General features: G+C 42.4%; 1 protein-coding gene and 1 long non-coding RNA gene across 2 annotated transcripts; one reads left to right on the forward strand and one right to left on the reverse strand.

Annotated features, from left to right (window-relative positions):
- The first annotated feature begins 1,656 nt into the window (after positions 1-1,656).
- LOC114797469 (uncharacterized) lies at positions 1,657-4,695 on the forward strand. The gene is made up of 5 exons (XR_003750865.1): positions 1,657-1,891; positions 2,087-2,344; positions 2,544-2,816; positions 2,929-2,991; positions 3,123-4,695. It is a non-coding gene; the product is annotated as an uncharacterized LOC114797469 (long non-coding RNA).
- Positions 4,696-5,733: 1,038 nt separating this feature from the next.
- LOC114797457 (zinc-binding protein A33-like) lies at positions 5,734-8,230 on the reverse strand. The gene is made up of 7 exons (XM_028992432.1): positions 8,185-8,230; positions 7,589-8,035; positions 7,290-7,385; positions 6,936-7,166; positions 6,837-6,859; positions 6,641-6,756; positions 5,734-6,410 (listed from the first exon to the last, which is right to left on the reverse strand). The coding sequence occupies exons 2-7, from the start codon at positions 7,988-7,990 to the stop codon at positions 5,866-5,868; spliced, it is 1,413 nt and encodes a 470-aa protein (XP_028848265.1). The 5' UTR covers positions 7,991-8,035; positions 8,185-8,230; the 3' UTR covers positions 5,734-5,865.
- Between the last annotated feature and the right edge of the window lie 17,190 nt (positions 8,231-25,420).

Below are 25,420 nucleotides of genomic sequence, written 5' to 3' on the forward strand. Positions count from 1 at the left end.
ACAGTGCCTAAAATAAAACCACATTGAATTATAAAAATCGTAATATTAAATAATTCTATACAGCTGATTGTAGACGAATTGCTGTTAACCTGAATGTTCTCTTTTTGTCTTGTTTCTTGCACTATGTAGAGTCTTACTGAGGGAGACTCCATGGACATCCCAGTGGGAATCTTCTGCTACGAGGACAACAGTGCTGCAAGCCCAGCATTGCCACAACTCAACCCCTCAAGACTGGGCGTCATCCGAGAGGGCAACCTGGCAATGGAAGCACTCACCAACCTACCTCAAGCAATGTGCCTCTTGTTTGGCTTTACCTACGCACTTCACCTGCAGCACCCGATCTGCTTGAAAAACAATTTTACCTTCATTCAGCAGGTAATGTGAAATTAAAGGTTTAGAAGTTCCAAAGGTTCAGAAGCTGAAGAATGATCTAACAGGGTAGGACACAATTATGCTTATAGCACAGCTCTTGATGCTGCGTCTGGATTGTTGCACAATTACTTTGCACTGATTAGAGCAAATAGGCTTGCAAATAGGTTTATTTTTACCAACAATTCATATGGACACAATTTATCTTACATGTATACTGCAGTATGTATTGCTGTAGAATATTTTTTAGTAATTTTAATCACAAGTTTCTAGATAAAACTTTTTACCCATTCTGGGTTTCATTCAACCCAGCAGTGTAGTAATTTTAACTAATAGTTGGGTTAAAAATCAAAACTCAGCATGCTGGGTTAAACGTGTAACCCAACTTGTTGGGTTGGTCCCTTTTTTAAATCAGAGCTGGGTGATTGTTTTAAACCCAGCAGTTTTTAGAGTGGATATATAACAAGCTAAAGTGAAGTATTGAGAGGAATAATAAATTACAAAGTACTGTCTCCAATATTGACTTTGGACCTCTTCCTGAAACTTGCAGAGAAGCATAGATATAAAATAAAAATAGATGTTACATTCAGCCTTTCAGCAGGCATCAATACTGCTGTCGTATTTCATATCTGGACGGGGTTCCAACCACACTGCTCTGATGTGGGACTTTTGTGTCGCATACGGCTGTAATGATGAAGAATCAAGGCATAACATTTCATAAGTTAGATTTTATTATTCAACTTTCATGTTAAAAAAGATGCTTAATTTTCCTTGTCTGAAAATTGTGTATTGTGTACAGCTCATTGTCCATAGTTCATTTAGACAAATGTCATGTCTCCCTCAGGCGATGTTTAAATGCAGAGACCACATTGCACTGGGTGCTGTGTTGTGGGGTGTCACATGTGACAATTAATCACTTTCACTTTATGTATGAGTGAGCTCAGGCTCTTTCAGTGAACATTGCTCCCCCCTTTTTTGTGGTTGTCGTATTTTTGCATTGTTCTGCATGTAGGCGTGTATTTTAAGTTTATTTTAAATAAAAAAATACCCATATGCAGATTACATTTTGAACATAAAATTGTGTGATATTTTCAAAAACCGCTTCTCTATCAATTTAGTCACGGCTCGTTTCTTAAATTTGCCGATTTATGGTGCTTTAATTCTGTATTGCACCTTGGCCCTGATAGACACTGATTCCTGTGAAAAGAGCGTCACCCCTAGTGTTTATACGCAGTATATGGGCAGAGAAGAAGGAGGGGAGGGTCTAGGCGAAAGGTAGCCAGGAAGTAGGCGGGGAAAGGTAGCCAGGAAGTGGGGCCGATTCCGAGTTACTGCCTGCATGAGAACTTATCTTAAATATCTTAAAGTTCTGAACTATCTAGACAGTTGTGCTGATAAAGTAAAAGCTTGTGTGGAATGGACGGAACCACATGGTTGTCGGATGAATCACATCATCATCATCCGTTACTGGACTATTTTGTCTTATTTTTAATATTCATACAATTACCAACAAAAAGTTTGGGTAAGTAATGATTTTTCAGGTTAACCCGTAAAAAATTTAATGTTTAAATGTCGACAGGATGTGAATTAATCTGTACTGTTCAGTAACAAGAAGTGGATCTGACCGAACCTGATTTACCTGACTAGTTCTATCAAAATAAACTGCAACGTTTTACCTTGAAGCAACTATTGATTTTTGACATTCATTTTTGTGCAGAACATCACAGTCTGGAGTTCCGGTTCACACTGCAGGAGGAACTGAACAATTACAAAAGTTTCCATCAGACGACTGTGTTTGACGGTGAAACCGTCTTTTATTGTGATGATAGCCTAAGAGACGAACCCAGACAGGACTGGGTCCATCAAACATTCAATACTGAAGATCTGAATGAAAGACGGGACTTCTGTAGGGATCAATACCATGAACAAGTAACACGATATTTGGAAATCCTGAAAATGATCACTGGAACAACAGGTTAGACGATTTAAATCTGTTTCTGTACAATAATTCACACAGGAAACTAAACAGGCCATAATATAATATATAATGTTGAAAATGAGAATTTGTTCTTATGCTTAATTCAATTGTGAAATGTCCAGCACCATTTAGTGTTGCATTTCATCTGAAACCAAGTAAAAAAATATTAAATATTAAATATTATAAATTATTGCAGGTTTCTTCCTGAGACGCCGCGGCTGCTCTGGCAACAGGTCAGAGGTCACAAGTTTTGACAAATGGGGTCTAAATGGTGACGACTTTCTGACCTTCAACACCACGACCCAAATATGGGAACCTGATTCTGAACTGGCTGCTCTAGTAGCTTCAAACTGGAACCAGTACAGTGACTGGAATCGTGTAGATGGTGAATTCAGCCAGAACTGGTGCAGAAAAATCCTTCATGTGTTTGTAGAGAAGAAAGCAGCAGGGAGGAAACATCAAGAAACAAGTAAGAATCAAATACAAACCACAACTAAATATAAAATAATTAAATACAATAAAACAGCATAAAACTGATTTGACTGATTTACACATTTTTATATTCTTTGTTGGATTTGAAGTCCATATTTTGTCCAAGCCTGTCCCTGGATCTCCTTCTAGATCTTTAAGTTGCTGCGGATCAGGTCCAGATAAATCTCATTATTCCCAACTATATTAAAATTAAATACTGAATTATACATGTATTATATGGTGATATTGTGAAAGTATTTCATATTATCATGCTGTGAGATCTTATGATCATATCTTGTTACAGATGGAGCAGGTTCCTCTAGGAACAGAGTTGTGCTGCCTGTGATTCTGCTGGTTTTTGTCGCTTTTATACTAATTTTCTACATACGTAAGTCTCTTTTTATTCCTTGAAGCATTAGGTGAAGTCTGTATGAAGTTACTGGATGTAGTTTGAAGTTTGTTGAGTGTGAATTATGTGAATGTGGTTTACGTGGTTACAGACATTTACATAAAAACACCACAATTACTACACTGTAACCTGGGCATCTGTATATATGTCAGAATGTGTAAAATCAGAGAAACGCTCCACTCTTTCAATTACAAACCTTCATACTTGCACTTTCTTTTCATTTATGTGTTCTACTTCATTTTTACTCTGCAAAGTTGTGAATGTCGTTGCTTGTATTGACGTTGTCATACTTTATATTTCTGCATTATATTGTACTGTTTGGCGATGCAGTTCACCCTGCAGCTGGTTTAGAAACAGTGTTGTAATCTGCATATTTATAGCCTTTAATGGTGTGAAAAGAAGATATCTGAAGGATCCGGTTATAAATATGCAACAAGGGCAGGACACTTCACCCCGAGTGTCTCCAGGGGGACTGTCCCTGGCACTACTGGATAAGGGCGTCTGATAAATGCTGTAAATGATGTAAAAACATTGTAAAAAAAAAAAAAAGTAAACATTTTGGTTGCATGTCTTTCACAATAATTTACATGAACAATTCCACAGTGCATTACAATAAATCTGCAACTATGTACAGTGATTTCACAGCAGCCAAGGACATAGGATTGCTGTAGTATAGCAGTTTGTAGATCATTATTCAATCTTTGATCCTCTCACATATGTAAAGTTGACAGAGGGCAGGTGATGTGAAATAACCGGTGAGCCATGAAGTAAAACTGAAATTTGACACCCTGAAAATGTAGCGTAACCTGTAAACCTCGGCTCTCCAGAGTTGTGTTAGTGGATTATTTTATTGGTATGAAGTTCCATATCTCAAGGGAAGTAAATAAACAGTAGATCAACCAACTGATTTATATGTCTTCTCATGCATCCAAATTATGTGAATGTAAAATAATGATGTCCAGTAATAAGAAGTTGAGAATGATGACATATCCTAAAAATACATGTCTAATGTACTATTTTACATACATTATTAAGACTCCAGCAGCAGCTACCAGTGAAGTAGTGAACTCTGCACTATGAGGCGTCCCCTAGACCACATATCAAGAAAAGCTCACACATGTGAGCAAGTCTAGTCTTGTACAACCTCCTCAATAAGCTTTCACACGTTCTACTTTTACTTTGCACACCCACCACTTTTACTTTGCACATGCACTACATTTCCCCCGCACATAAACACCATAATATCCATACTATATATATACACTATATGTTATAAGAATTGCATATTGGGCTGAGTATGAAAAGGCATTGTGGGAGATTGAGTGGCTATGTGGGCGTGTCTGTGTGTATGTGGCTAAAGATGGAATAAAGTTGCTGGAATGGCTCTGGTTTGTTCTTAATTTATTGCAAACTGTGTCATGGACGTGTCTTGGTTTATTTTTGCTTTGTTCATCCCCGGTTCCTCCCCCAGGCCCCTCTTGAAGTGAAGTGATTGTCATTGTGATACACAGCAGCACAGCACATGGTGACAAGATGAAATGTGTCCTCTGAATTTAACCATCACCCTTGGTGAGCAGTGGGCACCATGACAGGCGCCCGGGGAGCAGTGTGTGGGGACGATACATTCATCAAGGGGACCTCAGTGGCACCTTGGCAGACCAGGATTAAACCTTCGGATTACGAGGCCGCTTCTTTGACCACTAGGCCACCACTTCCTGTTGGCTCCTTCCCCAGGCTCCTCTTGTTGGCCCTTCCAAATGTTTAATAACCCAGACAAGTCCAAAATTAAATATAATTAAATATAATAATAGAATAGAATGAAATATAATGATTTGGTATAAAATGGATCCTTGTTTAGTAGAGAAAGTCTGTGGTCGTGATGTAAAATGATTATCGTTCGTATGTTTGCCACTTTTCTCACTACAGCTGGATGGTTGGTGTGTAGTGGAGGAAAACTCTGGTGAAGTATGCAGAGAAATGAGGCCAGCTGGGGAGAAAGAATCTCACGCCGCTGTTGGGGTTTCCATCACGCTCTCTATTTATTATGTTTAAAGCACCTCAGTCCTGCCACGCCCGGGTAAATGTTGGTAACCACTGGTACACGAGATGGGAACATTACACGTACAAAACGTTACTGCTTTCATGTAATACAAAATGAAATAATAAAGGGACCACAGGAGCTTGGACCAGTCTGCTCGGTTCCTCTCCTTGGTGGAGACTCGATCTGCATCAGGACCGGGGCTAACAACAAAGGGTTTGTCACACAAAGCAACACGACACACGAATGAGATCCCCAACGGTGCTCCTTGCAGATCTCCATGGACCCTGGGGACCTCCCAAAAGAGTAAGGGCCTAGCAGACCCTGGGGACCTTCAGAACACCATCCGAAGTCTCTTTATATAGGTGAAGGTGACCAATAGGCAGATGGTAGGTGGAGCTGGTAGGATTCAACTCCTCCCACAAATACCATCCTCCCTCAGTGCTGCTATCCTGGCACTAATACCATCATCATCATCACCATCAAAAACACCCCAAATTTGAGTTTTATAGACTGACAAAAAAACGAGAGAAACAAGCATCAGACTCTGGGACTCGTTTCTGTGATGTTTAAAACCCAGAAACTGATGCAGCATCATCTTCAGCTCTGATGTTCTACTGATACACGAACCTTCACTGCTAAGATCCTCAGAGGAGAGAGTTCACAGACAGTAGAAAAGTAAGGAAAGACTCTCTCAGTGAAAGTGTGTGTGTGAGTGTGTAGATGTGTGTTATTAACAGCATCAGAGAACGACAAATTTCCTCCGTCCCAGTCCAGCGTCACTCTGATCTTCTGCAGCTTCCTGTTAACACTGAGGAGAGAATCTGGATTCGGTGTAGAACCTGCTCCATATTTACCATCATAATAACACATATACCAGATTCCACTCCTGCTGAAAACTTCTCCCTTCCTCTCCGCAGATTCTGTCATGACACCCAGTACCCAGCGTGTATTTTCCCCGACATCAACATCCCAGCAGTGAGTCCCTGAGTTGAAGCCCTCAGAACCCAGAACAGCTGCATACAGATCAAATCTCTCTGGATTATCAGGAAGATTCTGTATCTCATCACTGTATCTCACACTGGTCAGATCTTCAGACAGGACGAGTCGTGGATGAGCAGTGATGGGATTCAGAGTCACAGGAGCTGAAGAGAGAAAAACACACACATGAGGTTTGGTAGAGAAGATGCAGGTCTGATATTTTATATTCAGAAGTTAGGATTGATATGACTGAATAAACACAAATATTGTTATTTATTAATACATGTTTCTGTTTATGATAACTCACTATAGTAAACAATCTCCAGCATCTTTCTCAGACTGTAAACTTTGCTGCAGTTTCTATGCTATCCTCACAAATTCATTATTGACTCACTGTGAATAATCTCCTGCATCTTCTCCCAGACTGTGAACTTCAGGTTCTCCAGGTGTTTCTCCACATGGATCAGGGCTCCTGAAAGCCTCTCTGGATGCTCCAGTCTGCACTGGGTTCTGGATTAACATTCAGGAGTCAGAGCTGCTGTGGGTTTGGGTTCAGAACCACAGAGATGATAGAGAAGCCTGTCAGTTACCTTGTAATGGTGGTTCTGTAGTTCTGAGAAACAGGAACATGCCAGTTATTATTAATAAAATCTATAAAAATCCTGGTAGAGCAAGAACAGTCTTGGTACCTGCAGGAATGAGACGTCTTCAGCTCCCATCTCCTCTTCTACGGCTCTGATTGTGTCTGAAAGAGATGATATCTCTCTACTCATCTTCTCCATCTTCTCCTTCATCATCTGACTCTTCTGCTCCTCTTCCTCCCTCAGTGCTGCTATCCTGGCTGCTTCTTCATCTCGTAGAAACTGGTGAAGCTTCTGAAACTCCTCCTTAATCCTCCTCTCTGTGTGTTGGGTCTGGATCTGTGTGTGATTAACGTTGATATTGTTAATATTCTGTTTACAGTCTTTGTTCTTATTGCTAAATTGTAGCTGTACAGTATTATTGATATTCAGTGTTTGTAATGTTGTATTTTATTATTTTACTTGAATCTTCTCTGCTGTTTGATTCCAGGTAAGTTTAACGTCTTTAAAGATCTTCAGCGTCTCCTGTAGGGGCTTCAGTTTCATCTTCAGATTCTCCTGAAAAAATCAGAAAAAAAGATTCATCATGTAACAGACCTGAAACCTTCAGGTCAGTATTGGGTTTGTTTTAAAAGTGTGTTGCTAGAAAAAATTATTATATTTTAAAAATAACATAAAAAATTGATCATATATTTAAATAGGTTGATGAAGACAAAAGTTTGACTGATTATACCGACCATAACTGTATAATTTGATGATACCTTAAATTCCACTGCTGCTTCATCTACAGGCTGGAATCTGTGGTTTCTGTGTTTGGCTGAATCCCGACACACCAAACACACAAGCTGCTGTTCCTCCAGACAGAAGAGTTTGAGTTTCTCACCGTGTTGACTGCAGAGAACCTCAGATCCTGCTGAACATCTCTGGATCTTTTCTACTGAGAAGGACTCACACAGGTTCTTTAAAGCAAGATTAGGAGGAGGTTCTTCTTTTGAGCTCCTTCTCCTACAGACTGGACATTCTCGAGATTCTTTACTCTCCCAGAACTTCTGTAGACAAACTTTACAGACGCTGTGGCTACAGGACATGATGAGAGGATCCTTGAAGATTTCATAGCACACAGGACAGGAGAGATCCTCTTCTGAGAAAGATTTTGAAGCCATTTTCTTTTCCAGAGATCAGACCTGCTGGTTTAACTTTTACTTTCCCTGTTGAGAAGAATCTTGACTGTAACTCGTTTTATTCCATCTGTAATCCTCACGATCAAAATCTGCAGCACTGCAGCTTACTTCCAGTTTACAGAATATTAGTTTGTACTGTAACATAACATGGAGTTTACAAATGTTGAATAAAATACCTGAACGGCAGGATCGTCTTCACTTTCTTCTTCTGGAAAAGTAAACAGAGGGAGGAGCTTTGTTCTATAAAGCTTGTGATTGGTCAGTATTGTTCATGTTCACTGATTGGCTGGGAGCTTCTGTTTGGATAAAAAGAACATGCAGCCCAAAAATAAGAGTTATGAGCAGTAGATAGAAAATGAATGAATTTGTGGACTGGATACCTGGACTGGACTGGACAGGAATTCAGCTCGATGTGTCACAGACAGATTCTGGTCCCAGTCACACCGGGTGGAACCGACATAAACAGTTTACATTTATGGCTTTTATCATACGCCCTTATACAGAGAAACTTACAATCAAATAAAGTGGAACTATTTTAATATTTTTAGTTTGAAATAATGTGAAGGAATTAGGACAGCCTAAATCAAATGAATCATGTGGAACCAATGTCCATTATTCAGTGACAGGTCACCTATTATTAAACTTTTGCTTTTATATCAGTCTTAGTGTCCCCAAATACTGTATGTGAAGTCTGTTTCCGAAATTACAGCCACTTTAACCAGTCTCACAATGAGATTTCCCAGGACACGACATTTCTGTGTCTGTAGCTTTAAATGCAAATGAAGAGGAGAGAGGCGGGACGAGGAGGAGAGCAGCCTATAGATGTTGAGAGGAAATTACATCATCAACACTTCCTCTTTGCCACGAACAGGAAGTCGTGTCGCTATTTTTCCAGAAAAATGTATTAACCCAATGGTTCTTTAGAGTCTCACATGATGGAACTTAAAATTTTGGCTAATTTTTACATCCCATCATCAAACAACTGCAATTCTTTGCACATTTTCAAGGCATGATGGTCAGTGGAAGGACTTTTTAGGGGACGTGTGGGAAAGGGCGTGGGTAACCTTTCTCCTTATGACCTCATAAGGGGAGAAATTCCAGATACGACCATCTGATCTGCCGCTCTCCGCAGATGACCGAAGCACTCTTTACACCTATCACCATTTCTAGCCACTGCAGGACTATAGACAGGCTAGAGGAACTCGTTCTAATGTTAAATCACCTTAAAAAGTCAAATTGTCATAATTGTCATAAGCTAACACCCAACTAGCACCTGTATTCACAGAAATATTCAACCTCTCTTTATCTCAGTCGGTGATCCCCACATATTTCAAGGAATCCATAATTGTTCCGGTCCCGAAGAGACCCCATCCTGCCTCCCTCAACGACTACTGTCCTGTAGCCCTCACCTCAGTAGTGATGAAGGTCTTTGAACGGCTGGTCAGAGACTTCATCATTTCTTCATTACCGGACACACTCGACCCACTACAGTTTGCCTACCATCCAAACCGCTGTACAGTAGATACCATCTCCCATCTCCTCCACACAGCACTCACCCACCTGGACACTCGGAAGGGAAATTATGTTAAAATACTTTACATTTACATACATTTACATTTACGGCATTTGGCAGACGCCCTTATCCAGAGCGACTTACAACGTGCTTTCCAGTTACCATCGATGAAGAGATCAATTCCGGTTCACTAGGACCCCAACTATGAATACATCTATTTTATTCACTCTGTTGTAGATTCTGTACACAAAGTTCGACAACAAGAAAATTACAATTTAATCTAAATATTCTCTAAAGAGGAAGGTCTTGAGCTGTCGTGTGAAGGTGCTCAGTGACTGAGCTGTTCTGACCTCGAGGGGAAGTTCATTCCACCACCGAGGGGCCAAGACGGAGAAGAGTCTAGATGAATGTTTTCCTTTTACCTTCAGAGATGGAGGGACCAGGCGAGCAGTACAGGAGGCTCGGAGTATACGAGGTGCAGTGCGAGGTGTAATAAGGGCTGTGAGGTAGGATGGTGCTACTCCATGTTTGGCTTTGTAGGCCAGCATCAGTATTTTGAACCTGATGCGTGCAGCTACTGGGAGCCAGTGGAGGGAACGTAGCAGAGGGGTGGTGTGGGAGAATTTGGGAAGGTTGAAGATTAGTCGTGCTGCTGCATTTTGTATTAGTTGTAGAGGTCGGATGGTACATAGTGGTAGACCAGCTAGAAGGGAGTTGCAGTAGTCCAGTCGTGAGGTTACTAAGGACTGAACCAGTAGTTGGGTGGCCTGGGTTGACAGATAAGGGTGGATTCGTCTGATATTGTAGAGAAGGAATCTACATGAGCGGGAAAGGTTGCTGATGTTAGTTGAGAAGGAGAGTTGGTTGTCTATTGTTACTCCAAGGTTGCGGGCTGTTGCAGAAGGAGAGAGCTGTGAGTTGTCTAGGTAAATAGCAAGATCCTGATGTGGTGAAGAATCTGCTGGAATGAATATTAGTTCAGTTTTGGTGGGATTGAGTTGGAGGTGATGGGCTGCCATCCAAGACGAGATGTCGGTTAGACATGCAGAGATTTTGGAAGCAACATGTAGATCAGAGGGAGGAAAAGAGAAGAGGAGTTGTGTGTCGTCAGCATAGCAGTGGTAGGATAATCCATGTGAGGAAATGACCTCACCAAGTGATTTCGTGTAAAGGGAGAATAGGAGAGGACCTAGCACCGAGCCTTGAGGGACGCCAGTGGAGAGTCTACGTGGGGTAGAGGTGGATCCTTTCCAAGTCACTTGGTAAGATCGCTCATCAAGGTAGGAAGCAAACCACTGCCATGCTGAGCCCTGAATTCCAAGCCTCTTCAGGATTGACAAGAGAGTCTTGTGGTTAACGGTGTCAAATGCAGCAGATAGGTCGAGGAGAATAAGAACTGATGACAGTTTTGCCAATCTGGCTGCATGTAGCTGCTCGGTAACAGCCAAAATGGCAGTCTCGGTGGAATGAGCTGTTCTGAAGCCAGACTGGTTAGGATCCAGGAGGTTGTTCTGTGATAAATGGAGTGATAGCTGGTTGTAGACACAGCGCTCAAGGATTTTGGATAGAAATGAGAGGAGGGAAACTGGTCTGTAATTGTTAATGTCTTTTCATCGACTACAATTCAGCATTTAACACGATAATCCCTTCCACACTCACCACCAAGCTGGAGCACCTGGGTCACAGATCTTCTCTCTGTCAGTGGATCTCCAACCTCCTAACACGGAGACCACAAGCAGTAAGGATGGGCGGACATGTCTCAGCCACCATCACTCTAAGCACTCTGAGCCCCCTGCTGTACACCCACGATTGTGCAGCCACTACAAACTCCACCACCATCATCAAGTTTACTGACGACACCGTCGTGGTGGACCTGATCTCGGACAACGACAAGACAGCCTACCTGGAGGAGGTTGGAAATCTGGAGAATTGGTGCCAGAGGAACAATCTCCACCTGAATGTCAGCAAGACAAAGGAGTTAATAGTGGACTTCAGTACAAAGCAGGAGAGGACCTACCAGACCCCTGTCATCAACAGAAGCCCAGTGGAGAGAGTGGGCAGCTTCCGATACCTCGGTGTTCACATCACGCAGGACCTGTCATGGTCCTGTCACATCAACACCGTGGTGAAAAATGTCTCACCTCAGACGCCTAAGAGACTTTAGACTTCCATCCAATGTGCTCAGGAAGTTCTAATCCTGCACCATAGATGGCATCCTGACGGGAAACATCTCAACCTGGTTCGGGAACAGCACAATGAAGGACAGTCGAGCCCTAAAGAGGGTGGTTTGATCAGCTGAACGCATTATCTGTACCAAGCTCACTGACCTTCAATCAACCTACAGCAAGCGGTGCTGGACCAGGGCCAGGAAGATAGTGAAGGACCTCAGCCACCCCAACAATGGACTGTTCGCTCTGCTGCGATCAGGGAAGCGCTTCCGGTCCCTGAAGTCCAACACAGAGAGAATGAGGAGGAGCTTCTTCCCGCAGGCTATATGAGCTTCAACAACCACTACACTACATAGAACTCCAATACACTCTAGCACTTTCACTTTCAAACACTTCTGGACTTAATCCCCCCAGAATCCTTGCTTTTTATTTTTACTTTTACTCTTGCACAATTTTTTACTTTTACTTTACTTATTTGCATACCTTCACCCTACCTGTTCCCTGATTGTGTTCACCTGTGTATAATTATATGAGATTATAAAGCTGCCCTGTTGTGTCTGTTCGTCGTCGGGTCATTGTCTAGTGATGTTCGTGTGCGTATGCGTCCTCCTTCCTCGCCATGTCCAGCCATTGTGACAAATATATTTTATGTTAGAGACATAAAAGTTTAATATTTGGTTATGTTTGCAATATTTGCATATTTGTAACACTTGAATATTTGCAATATTGTGGTCTATAGCAGTTGCACAAACATTTCACTGCATATCATACCGTGTATGTGTACGTGACAAATAATTTTTTTAATTGAATAGTGACTGTTTATAATAAATTACAGCCTGTAATTTGGTGCATTACTGTACATTACTGACCAGTTGTGGAGGAGCTCTGATGTTTCTCTGCTGCTGATGTTCCAGAATGTGGGGAGAGTACGCCACCTAGCGGCGTGTCTGGATACGAGGACACTTCCTGTTGATGACGTTGTTTGGCGTGATGCATTTTTAATATTAATACATCTGGCGATATGTTTAGGTGAGTATAAAATTAGTATATGAGTATAATATTAATATATATGGAGCTCAGTGATGATCTTGGTTCACGTTAAAAGATGTTGGCTGGTTTGATAATTGGGTGATTTTCAGACATCCGCCATATTTCTCAGCCAAAATAATAGGGGGGAACAATATTTCCTGGTACCCAGAATATATGGTTCCCCCCTGTTATGGCATACAAGAACTCTGGACCCCAGTACTAATATTAATAAGAAGTATGGCAGATGTCTGAACATCACTCGGGTACATAATTACATGTTGCTGATGTAGTAATATTAGTACTGAGGTCCAGACTTGCTGTATGCTTGTTGTAACAGGGGGGAACCATATATTCTGGGTACCAGGAAATTATGTTCCCTCTATTATTTAGACTAAGAACTATGTCAGATGCCTGAACATCACTCAGGTACATAATTACATGTTGATGATGTAGTATTGGTGGAGGTTATATCCTGGGTACCTGGCAAAAATGTTCCCCCTAAATTTTAGGTAGGGTGACCAGACGTCAGATAAAATAAGATGATCGTTTATTAGTCCCACAAGTTGGAAATTTACATTGTCATGGCAGAAAATGACAGTACAAGAGCAACAAAACATGAATATCATCGAGAATATGCCTACTATGTAATATCAGAAGTTCGCTGTATACTAAAGATCACTTTATACTCGAGATCAGCTCCTTCAGGGGCAGGCTGTTGCACCCACAATGTGGGAAGGAGAAATTCAGAAGGTCTTTTCTTCCAACCGCTGTCAGACTCTATAACAAAGACCTCACACTTCAAATACACCACGGTAGTTACCAACTGTACAGGTTTACCCATTGTACATGTGTAGATACCGATTGTACATTTGTAGATAAATACATATACATATTTATTTCTTTTGCTGCTATTACCTCTGTTCTGTCCACTTTCTGCCGTGATAAATGCAATTTCCCACTTGTGGGACTAATAAAGGTCGATCTTATCTTATCTTAAATAGTGGATGAGAATATTCATAATATCTGTATATACATAAAATATATTGGTGTGTGTGTGTGTGTGTGTCTCCATCCACTAAACTAGATGTGTGACATGTCTGGAAATCACTTGTGTACATAATTACCCATGATTACAGGAAACTGTACTTTTACAACTAGAAACAGACACACATTCACATATGAAACTGACAAGCATGCATTTATCCTACTGAAAACTCGCACACACACACAGATACATGTGATGGACTCTTATGTAACAAACAAAAATTAAACTTTCACTATATCCGGAAGTCATTTCACTATATCCGTGTCACGTCCATGCGGGCATGACACCGCGGGTGAACGGAGAGGAGGACGTGGAGTGACGAGGAATGACGAGGAATGAAGGACGCTTTCACCTGACATCACGAAACCGGGGTTTAATTGTGAATCACAAGACAGGGGAGACATCCGAGACGTAGACACTGGTGAACACGGAACATAACTTCAAAGACCTGACAGCGGACAGAAACGAACAGGGCAGCTTTATACAATTAACACAGGTGAAAACGATTAGGGAACATTACACAGGACAACAATGAAACTCCGGTCCGGATGCTGATCCTGACCCGGACCGGAGTAACCCCCATTTCGGACCGGATCCTGACAGAATCCCCCCTTTTATGGCCCGACACCTGGCGGGCCAGATGGAGCGGTCCATGAAGGAGGGGGGAAAGTCCATACACAGAGTCTGAATGGTTCGAGTGGAACGGAATCGACTCCAGGAGAGAAAAGATGATGAACAGGGAGGAATGATAAATGACTGAATGAATGAATGAATGGTCCAGTATTTCAGATGGACGAGCGACGGTTCTCCAGCGCAGACGGCTTCGGGCCAGTGCGGTACCGGCACCTCGTCCGCATGCGTCCGCCGCTCCCTGTCAGTCTCCGGCTCGCCCCGCTGAATGGCCGCTCCTCACCTTCAACGCCGCCAGACACGGGACTGAGAGGCAGGGGTCGGGACCCTGCTGAATGAAGCCATGGAAGGCCAGGGACAAGGAAGCTGGCGGCGTCCTCCCGGCGAGTCGCGGCTCCTCCGATCAGCGGGGCTGCGTCAGGTGGCGTCCAAATGTGAGTCAGGTCTTTCTGTCACGTCCATGCGGGCATGACGTGGCGGGTGAACGGAGAGGAGGACGTGGAGTGACGAGGAATGACGAGGAATGAAGGACGCTTTCACCTGACATCACGAAACCGGGGTTTAATTGTGAATCACAAGACAGGGGAGACATCCGAGACGTAGACACTAGTGAACACGGAACATAACTTCAAAGACCTGACAGCGAACAGAAACGAACAGGGCAGCTTTATACAATTAACACAGGTGAAAACGATTAGGGAACATTACACAGGACAACAATGAAACTCCGGTCCGGATGCTGATCCTGACCCGGACCGGAGTAACCCCCATTTCGGACCGGATCCTGACAATCCGGAAGTCATTTCACTATATCCGGAAGTCATTTCACTATATCCGGAAGGCGGTTCTATAGATTCTATTTTGTATTATGCGCATGCGCAGTCCAAACCGAGTCGCGACGTCGCTCTCCCTTCCTGACGGAAGATTCTGTTTCCCGTGCTACCAGCCACAGCGCCTCCTATGAATATTCAAATCTTTTTTATTTGTTTTTTACTTAGCTCATGGAGCAGTGGTGGCCCTAGCGGTTAAGGAAGCGGCCCCGTAATATAACAGGATTGACCATTCAAAGAACATTAAATGCAAATGACTGTTACAGTCCCACCAATCACATGTAATTAGAAAAACAATTATTGCTAAGTAACTAATGAACAGGTTATGAATGAAAGGTTTTAAGTTATAGACTTGGAACAGAGTGAGGATGAGACCTTTCATTTGCTGCTAACAAGATAACAGTCTTCTGGATGGGTCTATCCAGGTAGACCAGCTTGGCGATACGTCTACCTTGTCTGTCCAGCGTTGGATCACTCATCAGTAGTTTTACCCTTCTCACTCTTCCATCCTTCCCAGGATACACTTCAACGATCTTAGCCAACTTCCACCGATTGCGTGGGGTCCCTTCATCCTTCAGGAGTACAACATCGTTAACCTCAGCATTTCGATGCTCCTTAGTCCACTTTTGTCTGCTTTGTAGATTCAACAAATATTCCCTTGTCCATCTTGTCCAGAAGGTATTGTCAAGGAATTGAACACAACGCCACCTCTTACAGAGATAAAGATCTTCCTTAACAAACCTTCCTGGAGGTGGGGAGATGATTGTGGACTTCATAGTTAGTATGTGGTTTGGTGTTAATGCTTCTGGGCTTGATGGATCACACAGTTGGTCAGTTGTCAATGGCCTGCTATTAATGATTGCCATGACTTCATACAGGAATGTCCTTAAAGAGGAGCTGTCGAGTCGTTTGGCTGATTCGTCCAAGACTGATGTGAGTACGCTTCTAATGGTGCGAATTTGTCTTTCCCAGACACCACCCATGTGACTTGATGCTGGGGTATTCATGAGAAACTCGCAGTTCAACTTTGTCAAGTTTGGCTTGATCCATCCCCTTGAGCACTTCCTCATTTCTTGTGCCGACAAAGTTTGTGCATTTGTAGATGTAAGATGAAACAATCTTACTGCATCCAACAATCCAGAATCCATTAGTGCGTAGCGCATTCATCGTGATCCCTTGTCCTTGATGGTAAACTTTCTCATGATAATGTTTGACGAGTAGAGTCGACACGTGAATGTTCCTCGGTAGGATTGCAGAGCAGAGTGTGTTAAACGCCCACCTACTCGAAGAATGCCTTGGTCATCAAGAACTGGACATAATTTATGCAGCTTGTTGACCTTGTCTTCGGTGGGTAGGGTCTCATGATGTTTTAGGGTCTTTATTTCCTGTGTGAAAGCTTTGTCCTGAGCCATCCTTATTACTGTCCACTCTGCTTCCTTTCTCTCTTGCAGGTTGCTTACTTCGCATGATCTTCTCTTGTTATCCCTTGCTTCTTTCACATAGCGCTTAAGTCTAGCAACCGCTCTGATCATTCTAGACCAGTCAGAGAACTTTTGTAGATGATCGAACAGTGACCTTTGTTCTTGTGCGAGTATTTTGTTGACCTGAATCTTCTTGACCTCTGGGTCACTGCTTGATAACTCGCCCACCTTGATTTCACCACCGGTTACAAATTTCTGCCAGAGAAGATCTGGACCTTATAGCCTCTATAGCTTGCGACAGGAGACGACCGTGTTTCTTGAAGACATGGTGGTAAGCCTTAGTGTAACTGACTTGCCTTTGGTGTGCAGAGCACAGGCGGTTTCTTCCAGAATAAAGGTAGTATCACTCTCAGTATCCAGGAGCGCATACACGAGCACTTCACGCTCAGGCTTGCTTTCAGATGACACCCATACTGGAATGATTGAGGAGTTGTGAGTATTATCAATGTTTTGTGTGATTCTATTAGAAGTTACTTTGCTTGTGTGTGTGATGTCATCTACTGAAGTACCTGGGTTTTTTTGTCTTGTCCAATCACTGTTCTTGAGCTGAATTTTCCACCTTGCTGTGAGCCAATCTGGAAGTTTTGCAAGCATCCTTTGGTTTTCAATGCTGTCATTTAGCACTACAAGCCCTTTCATCTGCGACATGGCTGTTTTGCAGCTGCAAAGCAATCTTAGGCCATGCATCGAGTTTGTCTCTGTAGCATTTGGATATGAGGAAGGGATTACCATACCTCTCATCCAGAACTTTCCATGCAGCATAATACGCTGACTCTGTCCCAAGTGGAAAGTAGCCTTCTATGGCCTGCTTTGCTCCTCTACCAACATACTTTCTCAGGTAATAGGTCTTCTCTGCAGATGGTATATTTTTTCTGTCAATCAGAATCTTCCAATCGTTGTATCTAATTGGATCGCCACTGAATATAGTTGGTTCTGGAAAACGACTTGCGTTGAGCGATTCTGCAAGAGCCTTGACGAGGTCATTTGTGTTGACTTGTTGTACGTCTTATGGTGAGGCATGCTGTCTGATGTATCAGTTGCAGGTTTCAGGCTCAACTTCATCCCTTTTATCAGAGTTGTGATGAAGTAGGTCATATATTTCTTCATCTGAACATTCACCATGCTCATACACCCGCTATCGAGCCTTTGCTTCATTTAGCCTTTTTATTATTTCAAGTCGCTCTACTTCTCTTCGCTTTGCTTCCAGAGCCTTTTGTTTCCGCGCTATTTCTGCTTCTTCTCTTTCTATTTCCTTCATGTGAATTTCTTTTTCAAGTACAAGTTGCAGAGCAGCCTCACTAGCTGCAACTTCAGTAGCTGCTTCTTGTCTTTTAGCTGAGTGCCTGCTAGATTGTCTGGAGAGCACCTTTGAACAAGAAGAAAGCCTTGTGTAATTTTACTTAACACTTGTCCTGTCTGAGACTACTGACTCAGTCTTCGTCCACTGTTCTTCATCCCTTTGACCCTTTGCCTTGCTTAGGCCCCTTACTGCACCTTCAGTGATTGTCTTTGTCACAGCTTCACACGTATCCATCTTCCGTCTTGTTTCATTACCTGGAGAGTCAATACGTCTTAGCTCAACATAAGCAGCGTTCACCTCTTTGAAAGCCTTCATAACTTCAGAGATATATTCTTGTAGCAGATCGTTTGGACATTCATCATTTATTGGCATCCTTAGTGACCGCTTTCCACTTCTCATAGCGCATACTGAAACGATATGCAGCCTTCTTTGCGTGCTCACCGTGTAGTTCTTGGCCCTTTTCCTTTCTGTGAGGTAGTAGACATGCCATCAGCTGTGGCTTCAACTCCCTGGAGTTGCTCATCTGCAGGAAGTTGTTCTTCTTTGCTTCCCATGCTGGTCTTTGAATTAGTCTCAAACTCTGCCATTTTGTTTTTATTAATATTACTTTATGTTTAATGCAAATTTAACTCTGTAAAGTAGGAAGCTGTTTTTTTTTTTTCTTTTACAAAGAAGGATCTAAACTTAAAGCCCTGACTACCAGTCACCTTAACCAAAACAATTATATTGTGTATGAATATCACTAACGCTCACGGTAAACACAATATGTGGCTTATCATCATAAACATCAACAATGAAACCTTATAAGCATCAGTCACTTAACAGCAGCAGAAAGGTCCATAAAGGTGAAAAATATTCCAGTCCTTATTTCCTTTTAAGAATGAACAGGCTTATTAATTCCTCCCTTTTTATGAAATTTTTTCTTTTAAGTCCCTTGACTGACACAACACTAATTTTGGAGGGCACCTTGATTTTTGCAGTCTAGAAGCTGTACAACACCGTGTCCGATGATTCTGCTGCCGCTACTCTTCCAGATGACGACGAGGCTGCTGCTTGTTGTGGGCACCGTCTTCTCCTCCCCCGTGCAGAACAGGAGTTCTCACTGTAGCACCCTCACAGAATGACGGAGGCACGAGATAGAGTCAAAAACGGGGTTTATTCTGGTCTTAACAACCCGTGAGATCTGCTCACAAAGAAAACCAAGGAAGACCTTGCATCAACACAAGTTCTTGCACCTTTTCTCATACATTTGAAACAATGCATTCTGTCTTTTAACCTTTTATTTCTCTTTTCTTCAGTGGTGCCAATCTGCAACAATGCGAGTGCAGACGGCATGGGTGCATATATAAAAAAGGGTCGGCCGGAACCTTAACCCACAGTAATTGTTCCGTCTGTAATTCACCACTAGATGGCGTAAAAAACAGTAAACTGGATTCAAAGAACATTAAATGCAAATGACTGTTACACGGTTTTTCAATTGTCTTTTGTTTAGTGGTGGCTTCTGGGCACTGATTCCACCATGAAGGCCATTTGGAGACAGAATCCGACAAACTGTTCTGGTTGACACAGGTGACCAGGTATCGTGGAGCTCTGCTGCAGTGGAAAATGGGCTGGCGTTAGATTTTCAAGCCAACAAATGGTCCTCTCGAGCAGTTGTCTTGCGGGGTCTGCCTGACCTGGGCTTGTCAAAAACGCCTCCAGGCTCTTCAAATCGTTTTTTATCCTCTGTACTTGACGCTGAGACACATTGAAGGGGTCTGACACATCAGCTGTGGATCTGGTCTTTAGGCTCATGGTAATGAACACTTTTGTCTCAGGGTGAATCTCAGGCATGTTTGCAGAGGTCTAGTTGCAGTTGATGTGAAGGTCTAGTGTTCTGTGGTTCTTTTTATACACCTGAGACCTAACTGATTTCATATGGCGACAAGACTTATGTCTTTGCAAAAAATGACTCAATGGGCTTTACCAAGATCTGAATATTAAAATACTTTTTGACAGTTTTGTTTTGCACTGTAACTTTATTACAAAAGCTGTTGGGAATAAAATTATCCATTTCTTGTAAAAAAAAAAAATCTTGATTAGAATTATATTTCAGCAGCACTTGAGATCAATTTATACGAAAGCGACGACTTTTGTCAGGGGCTGTAAGTCTGCAGGACTAAATCGCAGGGACTCTTGGACCGTCTCAGGAACAGAGAATAAAAGTACAGGGTACTTTTGTCAGGATCGGCTCCAGGTGAGGTTGCCACCTGGGCCCAATTCTGACAGCTGTTAAAAGCCTCTGACTCCGCCCCTCTGCAGGGACAGCATTTCCGTGAACTATTTGGTGAACTCTGGTGTGAACCTGGTAGTTTATGTATGTGTATGTTTTCTGAATTCTGGCAATCGCCACACGCCTGCGGGCAAGTTTGTGTTTTTCCCTATTTGCTCTGTTTATGGCCACCAAGCCTGGTTTTGTTTGTGTTTGTGAATAAATCCTTGTCCCCAGTATGTCCCGCCTCTGCGCTTCCCTCCCCCGTCAGCTCGCCATCGTAACAAGTACATTAATTGTAGTACATCAAAAGTACTGTATTAACACCGATCAACAGAATATTATGTTTACGACATTTACCAGACGTCCTTATCCAGAGTGCCTTACAGTCTGTAGTGACAGGGACAGTCCGACCCCTTGAGACACCGAGGGTTATGTGTCTTGCCCAAGGACACGATGGTTAGTGGGACTTTTTCTGGTCATCTGACTCATTGAATATGATTGTAATATAGTTTAATTATAATGTCTTATGTGCATTTGAGCACAGAATTAAACATCTATGTTAGTCCAAGATGGAATAATTTATATATGACCACAGTACACCTAAACACACACACACACACACACACATACAGGGAGTGCAGAATTATTAGGCAAGTTGTATTTTTGAGGAATATTTTTATTATTGAACAAAACCATGTGCTCAATGAACCCCAAAAACTCATTAATATCAAAGCTGAATGTTTTTGGAAGTTTAGCTATTTTAGGGGGATATAAAGTTAAAGTTAAAGTGAAGTGATTGTCACATGTGATACACAGCAGCACAGCACACGGTGCACACAGTGAAATTTGTCCTCTGCATTTAACCCATCATCCTGAGTGAGCAGTGGGCAGCCATGACCGGCGCCCGGGGAGCAGTGTGTGGGGACGGTGCTTTGCTCAGTGGCACCTCAGTGGTACCTTGGCGGATCGGGATTCGAACCGGCAACCTTCTGATTACGGGGCCGCTTCCTTAACCGCTAGGCCACCACTGCCCCAGCATCTGGGCATAATTATTAGGCAACTTAACAAAAAACAAATATATACCCATTTCAATTATTTATTTTTAGCAGTGAAACCAATATAACATCTCCACATTCACAAATATACATTTCTGACATTCAAAAACAAAACAAAAACAAATCAGCGACCAATATAGACACCTTTCTTTGCAAGGACACTCAAAAGCCTGCCATCCATGGGTTCTGTCAGTGTTTTGATCTGTTCACCATCAACATTGCGTGCAGCAGCAGCCACAGCCTCCCAGACTCCTGTTCAGAGAGGTGTACTGTTTTCCCTCCTTGTAAATCTCACATTTGATGATGGACCACAGGTTCTCAATGGGGTTCAGATCAGGTGAACAAGGAGGCCATGTCATTAATTTTTCCTCTTTTATACCCTTTCTTGCCAGCCACGCTGTGGAGTACTTGGACGCTTGTGATGGAGCATTGTCCTGCATGAAAATCATGTTTTTCCTGAAGGATGCAGACCACTGCTTGAAGAAGGTGTCTTCCAGAAACTGGCAGTAGGACAGAGTTGAGCTCAACTCCATCCTCAACCCGAAAAGGCCCCACAAGCTCATCTTTGATGATACCAGCCCAAACCAGTACTCCACCTCCACCTTGCTGGCGTCTGAGTCGGACTGGAGCTCTCTGCTCTTTACCAATCCAGCCACGGGCCCATCCATCTGGCCCATCAAGACTCACTCTCATTTCATCAGTCCATAAAACCTTAGAAAAATCAGTCTTGAGATATTTCTTGGCCCAGTCTTGACGTTTCAGCTTGTGTGTCTTGTTCAGTGGTGGTCGTCTTTCAGCTTTTCTTACCTTGGCCATGTCTCTGAGTATTGCACACCTTGTGCTTTTGGGCACTCCAGTGATGTTGCAGCTCTGAAATATGGCCAAACTGGTGGCAAGTGGCATCTTGGCAGCTGCACGCTTGACTTTTCTCAGTTCATGGGCAGGTATTTTGCGCCTTGGTTTTTCCACACGCTTCTTGTGACCCTGTTGACTATTTTGAATGAAACGCTTGATTGTTCGATGATCACGCTAAAGAAGCTTTGCAATTTTAAGAGTGCTGCATCCCTCTGCAAGATAGCTCACTATTTTTGACTTTTCTGAGCCTGTCAAGTCCTTCTTTTGACCCATTTTGCCAAAGGAAAGGAAGCTGCCTAATAATTATGCACACCTGATATAGGGTGTTGATGTCATTAGACCACACCCCATCTCATTACAGTGGTGCACATCACCTAATATGCTTAATTGGTAGTAGGCTTTCGAGCCTATACAGCTTGGAGTAAGACAACATGCATGAAGAGGATGATGTGGACAAAATACTAATTTGCCTAATAATTCTGCACTCCCTGTATATAAAGCAAACTGTAGCTGGGGGGCAGTGGGCAGTGGTGGCCTAGTGTTTAAGGAAGCAGTTCGAATCCCAAGCCGACAAGGTGCCACTGAGGTCCCCTTGATGAAGGTCCCGTCCACACACACTGCTCCCCGGGCGCCTGTCATGGTGCCCAATGTCACCAAGGGTGATGGTTAAATACAGAGGACACTTTCACCGTGTCACAGTGTGCTGTGCTGCAGTGTTTTACAATGACAATCACGTCACTTTCACTAGCTGTCACCAGTTAACTGCATACCCTGTTAATGTATTAATTTTATATTTATTTGTTTGTCTTTCCACTATATTCCAAATGTATTAATTGTCTTGTTTTCTTTTTCAAAATAAACAACCTTATCTTCGGTCATATTGTCTGTGTTATTATTTTTTTATTAAGATAGAGTGACTCGCGTTACATCTTAATTTTTCTATGTCGTCATAGCTTTACTGACACCTAGTGGCCTGGGGTAGAACTGCATAAACCAGGTGAATACTCAACATATAGGCATCTCACAGGTATCAGTCTTCTTTAACAACTAATTTACAAAACACATCCTACAATATTAAATTAATAGTTCTTCATTATTCAACAAGTATGTGTAGCAGTTTTACTTCTGCTTGTGCTCAGATAGAAAATGATGAGAGACAACGAGATCCCTCAAACACTTATATTTCTGTACAGAGAGAACATAACGCTGTAATAACTAGCGTATCTCTCTTCCCGCATCTATAGGACACATTATAAGAACAAATACAAATGTTGAAATATGTACATCATTAATAAAAGAACATAAAAATATTCTCCATGCCGACCCTACACACCTCTCACTTTGCATGCAAGCATGTGAAACAATTAAAGAATTTGCTTTTATAATAATTTTTTTTCTTTTTACTCTAAGGCATTATAAATAGATAAATTGATTTAAAAAGATATACACTAAATAGATTTAAACTGCTTGCTGATAATCCCAACTATTATGCTGATCTATGTACAGAGGTTTGTGATGCTAGATTTTTTTTTTTTTTTTGAGGCAAAATGTGTTTGAAGGACATGTTTAAAGTCAATATCCCTCTGTCACCAGTTTTAGTTTTGCTTAATGGTGATGCCAACTTGTTCTTAGATATAGTTATGATGGAAAGATCTGTGGCCCAAATACATGGTACCAGCCAGAAAACCTTATGTGCATGGAATGCATCTTACCTTTAATTTAAGGAACAAGTAGTTTTTGGCTACTTAAGTAATCTTACATTTTTACCATTTGTATTTTTAGAGTGGAGTGGAAATTCAGATGGAGTTTTCAGATGGTAATACTAGATGGTGGTAGTAGCCTAGTGGGTAACTAGGTGGTATAGAGGGTGGTAGTAGCCTAGTGGGTAACTAGGTGGTATAGAGGGTGGTAGTAGCCTAGTGGGTAACTAGGTAGTATAGAGGGGGGTAGTAGCCTACTGGGTAACTAGGTAATATAGAGGGCGGTAGTAGCCTAGTGGGTAACTAGGTGGTATAGAGGGCGGTAGTAGCCTGGTGGGTAACACACTTGCCTATGAACCAGAAGACCCAGGTTCAAACGCCACTTACTACCATCGTGTCCCTGAGCAAGACACTTAACCCTGAGTGTCTCAAGGGGGGGACTGTCCCTGTAACTACTGACTGTAAGGCACTCTGGATAAGGGCATCTGGTAAATGCTGTAAATGGAAATCTAAACATCTGAGGACTTGCAAAGGTCAACTGGGTTCAGTCAAGTTTTATTTAACATGCGCACATGGGGACTCCTACCTGTTAGGAAGTTCACAAGCATATTTATACCACTCAGCGACAGCAGCAAAACCTATGCCATGTTATGGTGTGCAGAAGCTGATAAAACCTTCACACTGGTTTTGACTATTCATGGTGATTATTTAATAAAACTACTGTATTTTTCTACATCCGTGGGGTGCTGTGGTATTTAGTGGAGGTAATAATTCTGTTAAAGGACGCTAAATTAAATGTACGGTCAAGAACTTCTCGAAATGCACACAGAGCACTAAATCACCCGGACTTTCCTGTGTGCATTTGGTTGGTCTTAACTGCAAAGATAAAAATGAACAGTGTGTTTCTGTAAAAAGGACCAGACCTTGTGGTGTGGGAGAAGAGAATAGAGTGTGTAGAAAAAACTCTTTCTCCCTCCACACAAAGCACTGTATTCAACCACTTTGATGTTACATGTGAATATTGAATGTAAAAAGGTACCAAGGTTGCAGAGAAAATAAAAATGAGAAGAAAGAGTAAAGAGGGAGAAGAGAAAGAGAGGGGGAGAGAAAGGCTCAGAAGCCTTCCGGCTTCCGATGTAAAAACCCCTGAGCAAGAAGCTCCAAGCCCTTTTTACACATGTGAGCAGACTTTTATACCCCTGGCCTACAGGAAGTTGTCACTGGCCTACAGGAGGTTGTCACTGGCCTACAGGAGGTTGTCACTGACCAATCAGAACCTGTTGTTTCTGATGTCACGCCCCCAGTGCCTCCCATTTGGGGAAGACAAAGAGGGTGGGCGGTCCTGACGGCTGATACTTCACACGTAACCATCAGACAAAAGACATGTAAAACAGAGGTGTCGAATCTTCCATCGACACAGGAATGTCACACTTCCCCCTGCAGACATCTGTTATGCAAGGCAAAAGCAGGCTCCAGTGATGTCCATTCTTACAGACGGCCGGTTGATCCCCTGGGGCACTCGAGTCTTCAGGGTCAATGGGGATCACAATTG

Source organism: Denticeps clupeoides, chromosome 9 (assembly GCF_900700375.1).
Source record: "Denticeps clupeoides chromosome 9, fDenClu1.1, whole genome shotgun sequence".
Lineage (NCBI taxonomy): Eukaryota > Metazoa > Chordata > Actinopteri > Clupeiformes > Denticipitidae > Denticeps > Denticeps clupeoides.